Consider the following 20,173-nt stretch of genomic DNA (forward strand, 5'->3'; position numbering starts at 1 on the left):
AGACTGTTTACTGTAAATGTTTTCACTTTTTACCAGCCAGCCAAAAATTCAATCTTGTTGAATTCATGTGCTCTGCCATATTTCATTTCATGAGCATTTTTGCATTTATTATATTGACTGAAGGATGCGTACCTTGCCTTTTCATTTTGTACAGTATATATTACAGAATAGAAGCAGAGTACGAGACTGCAATTTTTTCTGGAGATTTTTCATTGTTCTAGGAATATTTGGTCAAGAAGTGTTGTCTGCTTTTCATATAACTTGGAAAGAAATGCAAGTTAAAATAAATTGTGTAATTAAGGCTCCCACAATAGCTATATAAGGATGAAGTCTTCCACTGATTAATAACACAAGAACAGCATAGGCAATGGGCAATACTACCCCCACTAATGTATATTAACCTTGACCTTTAGGTGCTTCCCCACAGCAATGAAAGGCTACTTCTATACCCCTACCCAATCAATCCTTTGTTTCTCAACTGAGACAGCTAATAAAGGTGTCAAATATGGTGGAGGTTTTGTAATTAGAACACCTGTTCACGATGAACAGGACAGAGACCAGCTTGTCATTTCACATAAGTCCCCAAGAAACCACAATTTGGCAAAAATAAATAAATTAATGAATGACTGTGGCCCCTGTAGTATTTTAACCAAAGATCTAGAGCAGAAGAGAACATGAGTCCCATACAAATGGTTTGAGACAAAATGGATTTTCAATATGATCTCTACTAGAACACATAAAAATTACTGTAAATAACTTCTAAAATATTTCAGCATTTAAGTTTTTGCTGCAGAGCTGATGATGTGTCGTGCTTCAGTAGCACACAGAAAAAAGTACAGTGTTAGTTTACAGATTGACACTCTCAGATGATGCTTTTATCATGATTTTATAGTAAAGTAATGACAGAATTTTAATGCTGATGTGTAAATTCATTTGATAAATTCATTTTAAACTTGTTAGTAATTAGGCTAAATAAACATAAAATTGCAAAGCATAGTGCAGTTTAAAATCCGATGTACTTATTCTAACATACGATAAAGAACTTACTTTGTTATGTTACTAGCTCTGAGTCCATCCTTGATCTATGTGTCGGAACTTGTTTCTGCGGTCTACTTCTGGGAAGAAGAGAATTACGTTCAGCTGGGTATTTGCATCCACTTCACATTTTTTAATCCAGAACACTAACTTGCTTTATTGAAAATGGTATCCGGTTATTTGGATAGCAGAATGACATTTTAAAGAATCTATGAAATCTGTCTATTTTTGATGTGTCCAAGCACAGGGAAATGTAGACACTTCAATAATGTACCTTATGCACAAATTGAGAAATTACACACAACCAAAGAAACAGCAGTGCCATCTATTGGACAGAAAATTAAATTATTCTGGGCTATACAGCTAACTCCAGAAGAAACGTTTTACTTCAGCCGCTGCCAATTTTCTCCCATTTAAAGTATAATAAATTATTTTGGCTTTTCATGTAGTTTGGATAAGCTAATCTAGTGCGGCCACACCTCGAATACTGTGTTAGAAAGACACTGAGGTGCTGGAGCGTGTCCAGAGAAGGGCAACAAAACCCGTGAAGGGTCTGGAGCACAACTCTGTGAGGAGCAGCTGAGGGAACAGGGATTGTTTAGCCTGGAGAAGAGGAGGCTCGGGGGGGGGGACACCTTATCATTCTACAACGACCTGAAAGGAGGTTGTAGTGAGGTGGGTGTTGGTCTTTTCTCCCAATAACAACAAGTGTTAGGACAAGACGAATTGGCCTCAAGTTGTGCCAGGGGAGGTTTAGATGCCTATTAGGAAAAAATTGTTCAATGAAAGGGTTGTCAGGTGATGGAACAGGCTGCTCAGGGAAGCAGTTGAGTCACCATCCCTGGAGGTATTTAAAAGAAGTGTAGATGTGGTGGGTGTTTAGGAGCACGGTTTAGTGGTGGACTTGGCAGTGTTAGATTGGTGGTTGGACTTGGTGATCTTAAAGGTCTTTTCCAACCTAAACGATTCTATGATTCTATGATATTAGTTAGAAGTAACACATACAAATAAGATCTTAAGTGTACCAGTTAGACATTAATTTGACCAGCTCTTTTCTTTAGCGTTGTCATAGCATAAATGCTGTTTCTAATAAGTATCTTCATAAATTTGGCAACGTCTGAATTCTGGGCACCTAATAGAGTTACCGCTAAAGAAAAATATATGCTACAAAAGTTAGAGCTTTGTACTGGACATGAAAACAAATTAACAGTCTCAGTAATATTTGTTTTAAATTGTTTATTTTAAGTGCAAAATTTATAGCATTCAGTTAGAGTTTGATCTGAGGGAAGAAGGAAAGGGATGTTTTTTGTTCAGCTCTTCTAAGGGCTGCAGGAAATTGTGGTACATGACAGGCTTATGATCCGGCAGAATATTTCTCCTGGGGTTTATGATTAGTGTCATGTTACATGTTTCTAAGTATTATATCTGGATTCAAGATAGTGAAGTATCTTCCCCAAAGCTGCCAAATCAGCAAGCTTGATGTTATTTAGTTTTCTAATTCTTTAATTCTTCACAGGAATTGGTGGACCTATTTACGTTGGCAAAATTATGTCCGTAGAGGCAGTTACAGGCATTATCACAGCATCTGAATTTATGCTCGCTCAAATATATAAGGATTTCCAGGATTTAGGAGTAGGTTTGGGTTAGGAAGATAGATTGGGAACTTGTTGGTTATGGGCAGTGCCCAGTGAGGAGAAAGTGAGTTGTTCCCTTGACTTCAGTGGCTGTGGAATCTATTCCAAACTGAAACTCATATACTGATCTAATGACCCAAAATACATCCTCGGTCTACTCCGTGTGGGTGGTGCTCAGCTGTAGTGAGAGTCTCTCACCTTCTTAAAAGGAGATTTGCAGCATCCACAACAGATTTTTATTGGTTTTAAGATGGGTATCCAGTTTTCTTACAGTTAAAATTTTGTTATCGTTAGGAAGTAATGATTATTACCATTAGGTAGTAATATCACTAGGTAGTAATCTTCTGTATTAGAAAATGGGAAACTTAGTCATAACGTTTCCCTTTCAAGACTGTAGGTGGAACCTAATTCACATAAATGGATCAATATTACATAAGATAATACATTTGCATGAATATATGTGTTAATTTATGAGGACAGGAGCAAACATTTCTAGTACATGAGAGCTACATTTAAGAACAGAAATAGGTAATAATCCATTGTATAGTTGTTGTCTTTTTTTATGGTTTAATAGTTCTACTTTATAACATAAGTTTGTGTTTCTGAAGGAGAAAATCAACAATAGAGTGCCACTAGCTGTATTGTGTAAAGGTAGTATGTTTTAATACTGACCCCTAGTGACAAAATTACATTTTTCAGCTGCTGTTGCTGCAAGGTAAAGGGATTTTGTTGGGTTTTGTTGGTGTGTTATCTCTCACATTAGCACCCATTCAGCTGAGCCCTACACAAATACCAACAATTAACTCATGCCATGAACAGATTCCTGTTTTGACTTTCACTTACTGTATATCCCTAGTGTGATCGGTGCTTTCTAAAGAAAATAAAAAGAAAACAGAGTCATTACCCAGGAACTCACAAGCTTTTCCTTACAAGTTGCACATTGACTTCCATTGAAAACTGCAAAATGTTTTGTGGTAAATTGCTCCCTTGGCAGAAAAACTGCATCAAGGCCTAATGCTGGGATGTCATTCAGAAATGAATTCCCACTATGACTTTAAAGTCACATCAGGTGACTTGTGCACAACCCATGAACAGTACCCTAAATCATGCCCTGGTGGCAGGTGCAAAGTGTTTCCCTTAGCCAACTCCTGGTTTTCTCTCTTAGATTTGGGAAGGTGTGGCTGTATGGGAAAGTCCCTCTATAGACTCAGACACTGTACCTGCATTTTGTTCCCAGTACGGCTCTTTCACAAAAAAAAAATAAAAATCATTATGCATTTTCCTGTTTGTTTGTTTTTTAACTGTGTTGCCTGTCGGGTTATATTGAAGACAGAGACCACTATAGAGCATTCATCTCTATCTAACACAAATCTCATGTCACAGCATCCTAAAGTGCATGAGAGCCTAAGTATATGCAAAATAGTTTCAGACAGAAAACACTTCTAAATTGGGATAATGGTAACTATATAGAAGTTCTACCCATTATAGATATAGCAGAATCTTTTGGGCTGTTTGTACTCTGCTGCCTTCAAAGCCTTGGCAGTATGATCACTATTTATCTTAGCTGTGGAAGGCTGGAATTGCACTCAGACCCTGTGTGTTGTCACTTGTAACTTCCCATGGTAGATTTCTGTGGGATCAGGTGAAACTTTCTTCTTCCTGGCTGGAGACTCCTAAGCCTGGGAGAGAAAACTGTGTTTTATGTAGTGGCACAACTGCAATGATTTTTTCGGAGTGTGTAACCCTATGATGAGATTCAGTGATATGCACTAAGATGAGTTGTACTTTTTATGAATTAAAAGTGGCAAGACTTATTTTATGTTTGAGTAAGTTTCAGACAACTGTATTGGTGCTTTTACATGCGTATTTTCTTTGTAGAGTATTTCTAAACTAAATGCAAATTATTTAAGTATAAGTTTTAATTTCAGTATAGTGTGAAGTTACTTATTTTAAGTGTATATAAGGGAATTGCAAGTTCATGGCTGATCATGCAAAATTAATTCTACGCTGCTGTGAAGTTAACCTGTGCACTGACTGTGGCATGTTGTCTAATTTGACTGTCATGCACACAAGGGTGTAAAAATAAGCTTTCACAAGTAATTTTAATCCTTTTTACAATCTCAGTAATTTTATCTTAACATAGTAGTAGATGTGTACTTCCTTAGAGATTTAATTTTAAGAGAGGAAACTAAAAGTCTAAGTTTCTGTACTCTGAATCAGCCTAAGAGCTTGAGCCTTTAGCAAGGCAAAACAGATTGCTGCCATTGTCCAGAAAAGACTTATCCAGAAATGAAAGATGGGGCCAGGTTTCACAGTCCGAGTACGGTGTAGGGAGACTTCCTTGGCACAGCTTTCTTGTCCTTCCTCAGCTGGTGCTTGGAGTGGTGAACAGCCACTGCCGCCTCAGTCCCTGTTTTCAGATGAGCAGTTGTGAGGACCCTGCTTTGGCTTTTTCTTTCTTTCCCTTACATCTCCACGAAGGCTGCTCTGGCAACTCCTGAATGTTCCCTGGTACTTTGCTTTTGTAACAATGTGGATTCCAGACTCTCAACATTTGTGCTGAGTTACAGATTTTTGCGTGCACTACCTCTTGGATGAGAAAGGAGAGGGATAGTGTCTTTTTCAGTGCTTACCCTGGCTGAAGCTACATGGGATATTTCAGAGGCAAAAAAGCTTTCTATTGCCTCTGAATTTCAAGCCTTTCTCATAATAGTGGAAGTGTCAGAAATTCTTAATAAAGGTTGCAAATAATATTATAATTGAAAGGCTCAGATGTCATGAATAGACAGTTCATTACCAATGCCCCTGGAATATTTTAAAGTTTTAGAACTCAGATCTGTGTAACTTTGTCAGATGAATTCAATAACAAACATAAGAAGATCTCTGTGTATGAGTCAGGTGTTACAGTCTCTGCTAACCCAGACAGTTTACGGTTTTATTGCTTCTGTACAGTGAGGTTTATTGAGTTTTGGTTTTGTGATGTTTTAACAAGATACTTGTCATTAAAAAATGGAATAGAGGGGTTCAGTTCCTGAAATGAAAAAATAATACAGTTTGTTGATATCATCAGTATTTTTGTGTTAGCACAAAGGGGGCCCCAAACTGTTGAGCAATCTCTTGTGCTAGATTCCCTTACTCAGAATAAACCTATTGACATTAATTTCCCTTGTATAGTGAAGAAAACAGAAGTAATACTAGCCTTTAAATAAAATATAAGAGTCTATATACAAGTCAATTGCTTTTGAAAATAATTAACCCACAAATTGAAATTTTTGGTAGATACAGAAGACATTTATTGAATGTGATTATTCTGGTGGCATAACAAGGCAAATGAAGAATACTAATAAATTTAAGGGATAAAAAGGAAGCTATTTCCTGAGGTTTTTCAAACTTCTGGTTATGATATTCCTTCCGTCAGAAATTGTGTAATAGAGCTGGATCAAAAATGCTTTGTGTGAAAAAGAAGTCATGCGATTTAACACAGATAGAGTTGATTTTAAAAAATGTGTGTTTAATTAGATGCATAATTCTTATGCATAATTTACATGCAATTATGTATGAAAATGAGATATGCACAGGCATAAATGGCTAGCTAAGCACCTCACACACAATCACGGTAATTTTGCACAGAAATTAAACATGCAGTTGCAAATACATTTGGAAAATGAAGTCCATAAGGAGTGCAATGGCCTTTGTGAGGAGGAAAATTTTGAATTTTTTTCTGAGTCAAAACTGTGTTAAATCCTCAGTTGGAATGGGGGAAGTAAACAGCATAGAAGTGAATAAAAATATAATTTAATATAAACCAGTTTATGTTCAGTTGTGGTAGAAGAAGCAAAACCAAACATACTTTACCATTTTATGAAGTGTCAATCTCACTAATGTAAATTAAGCATAATCCAGAGTAAACAGTGGTGTGAAGCTGTACCACTGCTCTTCTCCTCTATCTCCCCTCCATGGAAGATTGCTTAGAGGTTTGGGGGGCAGTCTCAGCGGTTTCTGTCAGCTCTTTGGAGACTGATAGTTGCTTTCTCCATTAGGCTAGACCTTCTCTTCAGAAGGACAGGCTAGCTGAACCATTTCCTATTCACCAAGTAAATAATCCATTATCTTTCTTGCCATGGCTAGGAGTCTTGATTGGTGACAACTGTTATACTTGATGTGATGTCAACAAAGAGGTGGTTCTTGCCTCAGAGAGCTTATAATCCTAAAAAATAAAATTTTAAAAAGCACAGAGTTTTGGTCCAGTTTTTACTGGTGATTGTTTCCAGAACACACCACCAATATCTGAGCTTTCCTATTGCACCCCAGACAACTGAAGCAACAAAATATTCAGTTCAGTAAAATTCATATGCATCTCCAAACTTACTGTTTAAAAACATTTGTGTTGCAAAAAATTTTTGGTAATGATTTTATTGCCAACTTTAATTTCTTTTTGCAGTAAAAAAAGTAAAGAAAACATTTGTTTTTCGCAAACTCCCACTGTTTATTCTTTGAGTCTTGAGTGATCTTTTAGAGAATTTTCAAGAAAATAACTTGTTATAATGTATATTTAATAATTTAAATTAAGTATTATTATTTGACCTTTTAATGTTTGCCTTTCCAATGACACTTGAGAAATAATATTTTAGCTGTTCTTGAATGCAGTAATTTGAATTCAGTTGTAATCAGAATTTTAGTGTTTCACTATGGGGCATGGTTAAGGTCTTTAGGGTCCCTGAACCATGTATACGCTGGTTAAAATAAACACCTAACCCTGTTAGGTTAGGCACTCTAATGATCATAACCATGCGCTTATAGATCATAACATTTAAATTATTTTAACTTTGAGTTCTGATTTCTCCACTTGTCTGGTTTTTCTTGTTTGTGTCTTTGTTTGTAGTTCAGCTTCCATTTCTCAAAAAAACATGATGATATTGCAAATGCAACATCCTTTTTTTTTCTGCTTGCCATTGTTCTCTTTCCTTTTCCCTAGTCTTTTCTCTCCATGATTAGGGAATTTGATGTATTTTGAATCTTTACATGACACAGAGGAAAAAAGCTGTGGATTTATATCATTTACTCCTTTTCCACATCAAAAGGGGTATACTTTTTTCAGCTAAACCAAGGCTCCCTTCTTCCTTGAGGTTGTAGTCCTGTAGTAGGAGCACTGATGAAGTGCACCATCTCAGAAGGATGTGTCTGGAGCAGAGTGTGTTCTGGAGGCAGGGAGAGAGGCTACGCTGATATGCATTAGGCAGAGACAGTACTGGTGGAAGCTTCTTCTTCTGACTTACAAAACTACACAGTGTATGTCTCTGCCCAAGATAGAAGGGAATGAGGACCTCTGTACTTAGCTCTAAATGTGGTAGTATTTCAGCACCTTAAAAACTTAAGCACGTTAATTCTTTCTGTTCCCTTCTGAGGTCAGGCCTTGCTGTCTCTTCAGCAGCTGGGGCTCCGTGGCCAGGCTGACAGTGCTGGTGTTGTGTTCTGCAGCAGGCTGTGGGGTAGAAGTGGGTTGAACTATGGATTCCCCATTCTTCCTTCTTCCCTCATAACCTCTTCTGTACACACCTCTGTTCCCAGGACATAGCGTTGCCCTCAGGTGTCCACTCTTAAAATCTTACCCTCAAAGGTGGTGGTTACCTTCAACTGTCATTACCTGCTGTTGTCACTTCTAACATAAATTATTTTTGCCTTGTGATCCATTGTGCTACTCTACTCATGAAACTGTGATTCAAAATGAATCTGCGTAGTAGTAGAATGCAGGATTGAAATAAATATGTATGATCTTCTAAATCAGTGGTTCTCAACCTTTTTGAAGTTGAGTGGCACTTGAGAAAATTGGCTGTGCTCTATACCTCGCTGAGGTCAGCTCTGAACACATGAGGAGCTGTCACCTTGCTCCTTTGTTAAGTACTTGTGTACTTGCTGGCTTTATGGAAATTACAGTAAATCTGCTTATAGTGTGATTGGCTACCTCATTCAGTTACGTGTATCATCCTGGAATCAGTCTGTTAGGGACTATATGTTTATTTGGATTTCCTATGGGAGAATACATGTATTATTGGGTGTAGTATAGGAATAGTAAGTCCTATACGTACTGCAGAAGTATTGGATTTACTGCACCTGTGAGATGCAGTGATGCATTTCATGAGTAGTGGATCTGTCCCATAAATCCTGGAATTTCTGTGTATCTATTGTACGGGAAAAACTGTTTGATGTTGGTTTGGGTTTTTTTCCTGGGTAAGGTATGTGTGTATGCTGTGTAATGCTGTAAATCTAATAGCTTATGGACATGCATTTCTGTGCATGGCTCTGTGTGTGTGTATGGTGAGTCTCTCCCACACTTCACCAGCAGGTACATCATGTCATTGTTACACGTGCCATGAATGTGATGTTTTCTGGTAAACCTGTGATACATGTGGTGTATAGCTGATCCTTACATGTGCAATCAACATGTTCAGGATTTCTACATATACAGTAGCCTGAATAGAGCTACAGCACTCCTGATGCTGGAAATCTGGATAAAATTTTCATGGGGAAGAGAAGACAATATTAACCAGAGAACCTAGAAATACAGTGGCCTTACCTAAGTAAAAAAAAACAACAAACCAAACAACAAAATAAAATAAAAGAAAAGAAAAAAACAAACGGAATAGGAAAAACACAACAAAAACCCAAACAAAACATTTTCAGTCCTTCTTTATCTGGTCAAGGGAGAGAAGGGGAAGGAGGACACCCAGATAAGGTTAAATCCAGCTAATTTAAGTCAGTCTGAGGAGTGCAGTGCAAGACATCTGAAAACATGGAATTTGCTTCTGAACAGCAACTGAAGTGCTTGCATTAAAGTTACTGATGCTCCAGGAGGATTAATTAGCCAACACCAAACTGGCCTTATACCTTTATGCTGCATGCAAGCTAATAATCCTAGTCCCCTTTTGTCCCAGGATAGCTACCTTTTCCCTGGTTTTCCAAACTGGTAAATACTGCCTGCCTGCTAGCCTTCCTTACACCCATGCTCCAGTACTACCTGTGAGCTGCCATCACCTTGTAGCTATGGCAGGGATCAAACTAACAAACCCTGTTAGCCTCTGCTGATTCATTCCAGGTATGCTCAGGAGTATCTGCATCCATTTCTCTGAAAATCTGGTTTGTACATGCTTGCACTAAAATGAGTTCTTAGTAAGATCTACATCATGTTGCCCTTGTAATGGGATTACGTGGCACACACTGGCATGTATTCTGCTTTCTGTCCTGTTTGCATAAGAGCATGACTATCAGCATGCCTGAGATTTTTTAGTTTTTATCAATGCCTTGACAGTCTTTGATAGCATAACTCTTTCTTGTATATGTAATACTTCTAAACTTGTGTTTATTTTGTAACTGTGGAAGTTACCGAAAGGTTAGTTAGATTTTGGTAAGACACTGTTACAGTAAAAGTGAGATTTTCACATCCAGATTTCACTTATTAATATGTTGAGAGAAATTTAGCAAAACTTACAAAAATGTACACTCTTCAAGTGCTTAGATATGCTTGTATAGAGGTGGGAGGGTTTGGTATGTTTTTGATACAGACAAAATGTACTAAAAGAGGGTATAAAAAGCAGTTGCAAGGAAAATTCAAATTGCCATCTGCGCATTTCCATTGCTAACAATATTGCCAACTTTTGTTTAACAAACAGATGATCCCAATGTAAAATTACTAAGAGCAGATAGTGAATTGGACATATGCCTCAAATCATTCGATCAAATTTTATATACAAACTCAGAAGGAAGACAATTCAATTTTTATAGTGTTCTGGTTTATAATGACATTGGAGAAAATCCCACTGAAATGAATGTAAGATGGTATAGACAAGTTCCTGTTGCTTAGTAGAAAGCAAATTTTTGGCAAGAAGGTCAACAAAAACCTCAAGATATGGAATATCTTATGGCATTTGAAGAATGTAAACTACATTTGTATCAGTAGTCTCTTTTGCCTATGGCAAAGAAGCCAAAGAACCCATAATGATGTGGTAGCCCAGAAACATAAGCCTTTTCAGATTTGTTAGAGCACAATAGTTTCCCCTCAGCCAGGCCAGGTTCTCTTTTCAGGGTTTGCATGAGTTGTAGTCAAAAGTTCACCATCATTACAGACCATGTCACTAGCTGCTTTCGAATATATTCTTTACCCCAGATACTAAATACAAAGTTGACTTTTTTTTCTCTTAAAAGGCATTATTCTGGTGAGTGCCAGAAGCAGAACAGCAATGTTAAGATTAAGTGCTCATAGGCCAGTTCCTTCTGCTGTGACTGAGATGTAGGCCCATGTGACTTAGCAGTTTTGCAGCATGTCAGATTTAAGTCATTTGCAAATGTGTCCTCTAACAGTGCAGCTGCCTGCGCGTTCTGCTGTCTCCTGCCTGAAGCTGCTATTTCCATAGTAGTGCCTCTCCCGCTGTTTGGGTTTTTTTGGCTGGTCTCTAACCTAAATTTCTGGAAGTATTTTTTAAAAAATCCCAACAATCTTCCCCAATTTTAATTGCAAACAGGTTGTTTTGCACATCTAGCTTAGAACTTGGCCACACTAGTGTTTGTCCCAGCACTGCTGAGAGGCAGCACCCTTCAGCCACAGCTGCAATGTCATCTAGGAGCCGAGGGAATATTTAAACTGGATCTGCTGTCGGTAGACTAGTTGATGTGGATCCATAGTCATAGCCAGCCCTGAAATCTGTGCTGTTGTACTCCTGCTGTCTAAATCTGCTTGTATAAAGCCAGCTCAATAATTTCGACATTGCACTGAATGCACCATGTGCAACTGCTTTATAAGAATGGCAGAAGCTCAGTGTGCCATGTTTATGCCACCTAGGTATCTGGTCACAGAAATCTGCAGAGACAGTACAAAGAACAACAAGGTAATACTCTGTGCACTACAATCCTCATTAGAAGTAGTGCTAGAATGATTATGGGGAGAGGTGATAAGAGTCTGCAGAGGCATTTGCCTGGACCTAAAGATACAGAAATCCAGCATCTTTGAAAAGATGCAAGATTTAATTCACTTGTTCAAAACCTCAGAAAGAATCCATGTCCTAGTAAGTTAAAGAATCCAAAAGTTGGTGACTTGGTTTGTCTGCTTATGTTGTGACTCTTGAACTTCACACCAAGTCATATATAAATGACATACAGATATATATATAAAAAATCTTGAGATGTAATATAATACTAATTTACTTGGTAAATACAGCACATTAAGAAGAAAAAATGGTCCTAAAATAACAGAATTTTTTTCCTTCTTCATTTTGCTAGGGCTGTTGCTGAGGCTGAAGGAATTAAGCCATTGGTAAATACCTTGAATGCTCAGAGAGATGGAGCCATTGCTAATGCTGCTACAGTGCTAACAAATCTGGCCATGCAAGAGCCATTCCGCATAAATATCCAGAGCCATGGTATTATGAGTGTGCTTGCAGAACCATTGCGCTCAACCAGCAGCCAAGTGCAAAGCAAAGCAGCATTCACTGTGGCTGCATTTGGTTGTGATGCTGATGCAAGAAATGAGGTAACACTACTCTTTCAGGCTGTGGTTATTTATAATATTTCTAGATCCTCAGGTTGGTGTTATACTTAGCTAGAATATTTGTATTTTGCGTCTGTCCTCAAAGTCCTGGGCTTTCTAGATAGTAACTAATTTTTCACTTTCATCATAGGCTTGTTCAGCTGAATTTAGCTCAGTATGTCGTGAGAACTTGGAAAAGGTTTTCTTTAATTTGTATTTTTTTGCACCACATTAATCTTTTACAGCTTTTCAGTGGCTTCAGTGTGTTTTAACCAGTGCTATGTCTTAATCCACCTGTTTATGAGCATTAAACATGGAGGGTTTTTTTCAGTTGCAACTGTTGGCTGAACTTTGAAGATGAGAAGTTCTGTCCTCTTTACTCTCCCTCAGTGTTGTTCTGTTTCCCATTTTCAAGTCCTGAACAGCAATTTCTGACCTTCCTTAATAAGATACTGGATATGCATGGAATTCAGACAAGACCCAAAATATAATTAAACCCTTGATCAGTGGCATCCAGCAAGTTGAACTTTTTGCTGTTTATCAATGGTCATACTATTTTCTGTTCATAAATAATGATGATGCTATGTGCATTCATAGATCATAAGTTGGGGTTTTCTCATGGGTCAAGGCTGTTAATTAGGACATGAATAAGGGGCATAGATAATTAATCTACCTCTTTCAGTGTCCTTAAAATGTCTTTCTCCTCAAAAATCCAAATAAGCGATATTTCCTCCAGCGTGTATAGCAAAGATACTGTAGCACACAAGAGAATAGGATGTTAATAAGATTGTCATACATACAATACAATACAAATTCAAATATATTGTGATGTAAATTAGTTGCTAGGAGGCAACAGAACACAGAAAAAGCTGTGTAAGTCTCCATGGCAGTCTTGGGTTGCATAGTCTCTTCATTTTCCACACCATAATCTAGTAACTGAGAAGCAAGGCAAGAGCCAGAAGGGATGTGTGCCATGTACCGCTCTGAATCTCACCTCAGCTGCAGCCTATGCAGAGTTCACAGAAGCACAGAATTCCGTAACTGGCCTTTCTACCAGCCCAGCATAGCTTGTCCACAAGGTTTAAATGTTTTGAAAGGTGAATTTCACAGGCTGTTTTTGCTGGCATAGACAAAATATGTAAGTGGCAATGTCTTCATTTTTTTTTTTGTAGTTAAGAAATGCAGGTGGACTGAGACCACTCGTTGAATTGCTGTGTTCCAAGAATGAAGAAGTCAGAAGAAATGCGTGTTGGGCTGTTATGGTCTGTGCAAGTGATGAACTAACCGCTGGTGAACTATGCAGGCTAGAGTGAGTAGAAATAGTATCAAGGGGCAGAGAGAAGATTTTGATGTGAGAACTCTTATTAAGTTGATCTTTACATATTTATAGCAGAATAATAAAGTTAAGCTATACCTTTTGATAAGCAGAAACTAATTTTGCACCACAGATGTTACAGATGAAATGGTATTGATTTTAAGTAACAGAAATGTTGAGAAAAAATGTAGGCCTGAAGAGAGGTGACTGGAATTATAAAAATGTTTATTTATTAGCCTGAATTAGGCTTTATATTGAAGCTGTGCTTATATCATTCAAAACTGGGACTATAGTGCCCCATACATATGAAACTGAAAATAAGGTTTCAGGCTAGGTTCAATAATACAGTAAATTGTACCTATTACAAACAGGCTAAACTTCATTTACAAGCTCTGGTTAACTGCAGGTGTGCTCGTGTCAAGTAAAAGAGATTCTATTTTATTCCTTCTTAGAAACTCCAAGTTTCACGCATTAATATCTGAATTACAAAAGCTGGTTTAGGTTGTAAGAAGGGCTCCTTATCCAGGGTGACTTTTTGTAGGCATTGTTAAATGAAAATATATGTAATTGCCCGGCTCCCTCTGCTGGACATTTCTCTGATTACTGCACAGGTACTTCAGATCCATTTATGAGGGGATTCTGCGGAGTAAGAATCTCAGAAACTTAGGTCAGGAAAGAACCTCAAAGGTGATGTTATCCATCTGCCCACTGTAAGACTGGATCATGTGCGCTGACATATTTTCACTTGTGTAGTGTAAATACCAATTCTGAGGGGAAAACAACTTTCCAAAGTAACCTGCTCCCATGCTGGAGAATCCTTTCAGCAAATCAGTCCAACTACATGTTGTCCTACTTTTGGTGGGATCAAATAACTGCTTTTTTATAGCAATTTGAGTTTAACTTAAGGAATTCTCTCACGTTCTGTGTCCTACTCAGTTTCCTTTCCGTGACAAAGTAATTACTTAAACTTATTTTTGTTTTGAAATCTTGTATCATTTTGTCACACATCTCTGAATTTCTCTCATTTATTTATGCCATTTTGAAGTGCTGCCTCCCAGCCTGGATGTGGTACTTCAGCTGAGGTCATATCACCATCAAATAAAGCTCAGTAATTATTGTCTATATCTTGCACATGGCACTGTCCTTATTTAATCCCTTCTTTGTGACAGTATCAGAGTAGGACTCTTAATTTATGTGTCCTTCCAGTTTGACAGCATATTATTGATAATAATGTATTAAGCACAGTGTTTCAACCAGTAAGGCACTACACTAATTCATATTATTTTCATGTAGTTCATATTTCCCTGACTTGCTCATGAGTATTCAAGTAGGAATATGTGAAAAGACTTATTATAGTCAAAACATATCTCAGAGTCAACTCGTATCTCACATTTACTTCTTCTGCATGTACATTAAGTCAGTTATCCTATCACAGAAAGGATTTACGTTATTTATTCCTGACACATACATAATGGCTCTTATCTCTTGTTGCTTGCAAGCCGATTGTTTAATAATTTGATGTGGTGTTCTTTGGACACTGAAATTTGGCTGAATGATCTCTATTATAATTTCCTTTTTCTTTGTTTTTCAAATCTAGATACTGTCTTTGCCCTTCTCCACTCTTCTGGCACCTAACCTGTCCTCCTTGAATTTTCAAATACAGTTACAAATAGTTTGGAGGTTCTTTTTGCCAATTCATAGAGTAGTATGAGGTAAGTGTCCTCAGGGACTGATATGTCTCCTCAAACTTATTCTAGACATATTAAGCCTACTGGTTTTACCTCTTCGTTAATATTACTGCCAGGCATCTGCTTGCAACCTTTTTATGAAAACTGAAGCAAAAAAGGCATCAGACACTTCAGTCTTTTCCGTGCCATCTGTTACGAGTTTTCTTCCCACATTGAGTAACAGGCCTACATTTTCTTCTCTGACTTGCAGCATATGAAACAGTTATTTTTGTTTTGGTCCCTGAATAGTTGTGTCTCACTTTGCCTGTGGGTCTTCTGGGTTTGTCCCTTAGTTTTTGTTTTCTGTTGGAAGTGTGTTTCCATTCCTGTATGAGTCCTTTTTCTGGGGTTTTTGCGTTTTCACAGAATTTTTGATGTGGCTGTATTTGTCTGGTTTTGGCTTATCTTTCCTCCATGTGAGGGTGATGTGCCATTGTGCCTGTAGTGTCACCTGTTTTAGACACTGCTGCACACATTAGCCTTCCCTTGTTCATTTTTCCCTTTAAAATTCTTCCCTGCATTACTTGCTGGTTACGTGACTTTCCTACAGTATGCTGTATGACAAAGAGCCTGTACTGCTCTTCTGCTGTTTTCTCCCATTGCTTTCTTCTAAAAGAGAAGGTTGTCATTTGCCTTGCCTGAAAAACTTACTCTTTGGAATTCATCTAACGTACCTTCAGGTGTCTATGTTGTAAATGTCCACAGCTGAGACTCCCAGAGTAGTTCACAAAGGGAAATGGGCAGTCTAAATGTGGAGTTCGTTTTTATATATATATATATAAAAAAAATATGAAATTGGTTCCTTAGGATGTGAAAAATGCCTGTCTATATGTACACACACACACATCACCCTCTTTTTTTCCTCTTTCTTCTATCCGAAAACAGTTCCAAAACCACAGTATGCTATGTTCTCCTGATTCAGCTTCCTTTGTCTTCTTAGTGAACTTTGCCTAAGTTTTCCAGGTCAGAAGTTATTGGTGTGTGGGTTTCAGCACCAGAAACAGCTTAAGAAATTTATTCCTGTCCTCCCATGTCCCCGTGACTATTTTTTTCTACCCCATGCTGCAAAAAATCCTGCCATCCTGGTGGTGCTGTGTTTCTGTGCTCATCCATCTTTAGCAAATCTCTGCCAGCTGCAGCTGCCCCAAACACAGCACCGGAAGGGTTCACACATTCTATAATGCACAACTGGAATCTGCAAGTTGCATTGCAAGTTGCAGAGAGAGAAAGAGAGGTTCCCTGAACTGTATCATATGGTCAACTCATTATTCTTTTTACTCTAAATTTACATCCTTCTTTTTCTCAGGTTCTGTGTGGTTCTGATAAAAGGTTGTGGCATCCTGTCCACATTTCTTTATGTAACAGTTTAACTGCCTAAAGGAATTGCTTTTGCTTTTGAGCACTGCAAGACATTTTCCTCTCCTAGAGAAAGAATTCTGTGCAGCACAGCCAGCTCCTTGCTGGCCCAGTGGGGACAAGGCTGACAATGAATCTGCCTTGACCTTGGTAAGCTGAAAACTGACTCTGAACTGTATAATAACAATTAATTGGTGTGTATTGATGAACTAGCCTTTGTATTTTGTTTTAACAGTGCTTTAGACATCCTAGAAGAAATTAATCTATCAACAGGGCGCAAAAATAACTTTAGTGAAGCTGCTCTGGAAAAGCTACTTGACAACAATCTTTCCCGAAAATACAGCCAGATGGGATATTTATCATCAAGTAATATCATTACTGATGGATTCTATGACTGTGGTCAGGTAAGCTACTTTTAATAAGTTACTTTACTTAGAAAGAGTAAAATTATTTTCTGGATTTAGAAAAAGTAAATGTACTTTAGCAAAAGCCAGAATCTGGATATATAAAATACTTTGTTTTCTTCTGAAGTTTCCCAGCTTTTGTACTAATTTCTTTTGATTGTCTTTCTTCATGGAGGAAATCTCATCATCCTCATGCTGTTGCCCAGTTGTGATCTTCTTCACAATCCTATGTAAGCTGGCAGACCTAGTTCCTTTCCAGATCCTTTCTCAGACCTTAGTTCTTCTGCTCTCTCTCCCTGCAGTGTACTTAATACTAACCTGACACTGAATGACCTATGAACTTCTTGTTTGGGGTTTTTTTCACACAAAGTAAAGACTTCATATTTTCACCTTGGTCATGACTCTCACAAAGCAGTGTTTATATATAAAGACTGACTCCAGGTTCACTTGCTAGTGCTGTATTCAGGTCAGATCTGAGAAGGACTTTTCAAAATGCCAAAATTAATTAGAAGTACCAGTCTTTTTGAAAATCAGTGAAATACCTGCTTCTCAAGCACTTGGCTGCTTTTGAAAATTCCATCCTAAATTGTAAAGACTTCAGAAGCAGGAACATTTCCTTATTCTAGAACTGTTTGGAATGACATAGTAACAATAAGTACAAGTTGAAATATTTATAAACCATCTTTTCTAAGAAAATTCATGAAGAAAATGGAAATGTAGAAGAAAACATTTTCATATATTTTAATTGCTTTATTAGTTCTTATGTAAATCTGCTAAAGATTAGGAATTTTAAATTAATCTTTAGATACCTTTTAAATATATTTTTTCTCTTAATCTTTAATTGAACAGAACGCCTTATCTTCTATGCTAATTTTCTTGTAGATAAAACCTGGAGAAAAATTTTTATCTTTGGAGGAACTGAGTATGCAAGAGCTTACTGACCGTCGGGCCGTAATCTTCATTAATGCTAAACCACAAGAAGAGTGAGTCATGTTTGATCACTAGCATTTATTGCAATAGCTCATCTTTTCCATCGTTTCCACTGTTTCCAGTACAAAATACATTGTATAGATATACGTACACATACATAAAATAGAGAGATCTATTTTAATCCCAGCACAGTGCTTCATGTCCTAGAAGGCAAGAGATTTGTATTTTATAAAACAAGAATTTGGAAAGTAACTTTTTTTTCCCCTCTAGATAGAAAGCATTTATTCAGTTGAATTGCTTTTTTTCACTTAGCTGTTAAGAGTCATTCATCTAACACCCTTTGATTCCTCATGGTGGGACATCCAGTGTTTTATTAGTGGTAACAAAGCTTGTCATCTGCGATAATATGTCATCTGAGCTGAATGTCAACATGTGACAATGAAACCTGTGATTTGATGGTCTTCCTGTACAGACAAATGCATGGAATTCTAAGCACAACATCTAAAGAGGCAGGACAAAGCCAAGCATCAAGATTTCAGGCTTGATAAAGAACCTGTGTCCGTTTCTTCTCTGTTTAAGTTGAAGCCAGCCTAACAAATCATCTTAGATTTGAATGCAGGAAGTTGGTATTGGACTTGTTTAACTGGGAGTCATTTCCTGTAAACAGTCTCACAGATCAAAGAATGCTCTACCAATATTTTGCAAGTCCAAAACCTTCTTCTCTGTCAACACGTCACATATTTGGTTTACTGTATCATTAGCTTCCCTTTTAAGCTGGTGTATGACACCATAAATATGTCCGAGAATATCAATGACAAATTAAAAGTTCCATGCTCTTTGTTGATCCTTAGAGTTGTCTTTAACTATCAGGTTTTCTTTGACTTTGATACAGCTTCCTGCTGTTGCACCTTGGCAGCAGTCTTACTCTGCAGTTACTTTTGTGTCCATCATTTGGTATTCCATACTTAATTTTTGATATCTGAATCAATATCTGATTTATTAGTGGTTTAGTTATTTCTTCCACTTACATACTTCCTATGAATATATTTACCATCCTTTAAAATCAGAACTCCATTTTCATAGCCTAACATGCAAATACTAACTCTGCAGATAACATACAAAAATATCTTGTTCCATTTCAGCCTTGAAGTAGAGAAGGCACAAGATTCATCTTATGAGCAGGCTATCTTGTCACCTTCTATTTCAAGAAAAGGCAGTAGAGAAAAAGCAAGGTATGGGTTTAAGATTTACTAGTTGTCAACGTTCTGTTATTGGTGTATCATTAGAAATAGAATTCTGATTGAAAATAGTGATAGTTTCCAAACAGAGTACAAATACTCAAATACAGTGTTAAATGTTTTCAGAGTCTTTCTTTAACCTCCTAATTGCATTAACCTTCTTTTGTCTATCTTAGTAATTATTTGTCCTCCCTCCCCATGCTGTATTTGAACATCTCCCAGGTATTTGGCTGTTTTTCCTTTCAGTATCCCTTGGAGGCAGTGAAATGCTGATACTTTACAGCTTGACAACCAAGTCACAGGGAAATAAGGGTAGAAGTTCTTTCTCAATTTAGAACCTAGACCCACAAAAAGTTCCTACACTGCCTACATGCATCCTTATTTCTAGATTAAATTTCTTCCAGTGAAATTCTACAGATGACTAAAATCTGAGAAGTGTTCTCAGAACTGTCCCAGTTTTGACAGCAACAAGCCTAAAAATGCCTCACTCTTGCAGGATTCCCTCTCACCCATACAATACACTAGGTACAGTCCTGCAGTCCTTTCTGTGGAACTGATCTGGTGGGCATGTCTGCTCATACCAAATAGGTCAGAATCTCTCACACTGTAGTGGGAAATTAATTTCCTTCTTTTACAGAAAGAGGATTTGAGCCTGTCCCTCCCACCTGCAGATAGCTGATCGCAAGATACTTGGGGTTTAGCAGTCTCCTCCTGGTTTGTTGTAGCTGTTCACTAACAATGAGGTGTAATGAACAAAGCTTCAGCTGTTAGGGCACTTACCTGAGAGAGTAGAGACCAAAGTTCTAGTCCTTGTCTTGATGACTTTTAATATAAAATACTTAACCCTTTGTGGAAAAAAACTGAAACATGGTCTCCCAACTGTGCATCCTGTAAAACAACAGCACAATCATGACCACAATGGTACCCTTCAGAGAACGCAGGTGTACATGCCTAATTCCAGGGAAATGTTCAGGATTCCAAAACTGACCCAAATAGAGCCTCCTTGCCATCAATGGG

The 20,173-nt window shown here is 37.6% G+C and overlaps 1 protein-coding gene across 9 annotated transcripts in view; it reads left to right on the forward strand.

Annotated features, from left to right (window-relative positions):
* ARMC3 (armadillo repeat containing 3) overlaps positions 1-20,173 on the forward strand; it is a 96,036-nt gene that overhangs the window by 64,826 nt on the left and 11,037 nt on the right. For all 9 annotated transcript variants that reach the window (XM_055805278.1, XM_055805274.1, XM_055805273.1 and 6 more), the window contains 5 exons: positions 11,940-12,189; positions 13,359-13,495; positions 16,820-16,988; positions 17,871-17,971; positions 19,061-19,150. In XM_055805278.1, the coding sequence (XP_055661253.1) occupies positions 11,940-12,189; positions 13,359-13,495; positions 16,820-16,988; positions 17,871-17,971; positions 19,061-19,150 (747 nt within the window). The remainder of the gene's footprint in view (positions 1-11,939; positions 12,190-13,358; positions 13,496-16,819; positions 16,989-17,870; positions 17,972-19,060; positions 19,151-20,173) is intronic.

This window comes from Falco peregrinus, chromosome 5, assembly GCF_023634155.1.
Source record: "Falco peregrinus isolate bFalPer1 chromosome 5, bFalPer1.pri, whole genome shotgun sequence".
Lineage (NCBI taxonomy): Eukaryota > Metazoa > Chordata > Aves > Falconiformes > Falconidae > Falco > Falco peregrinus.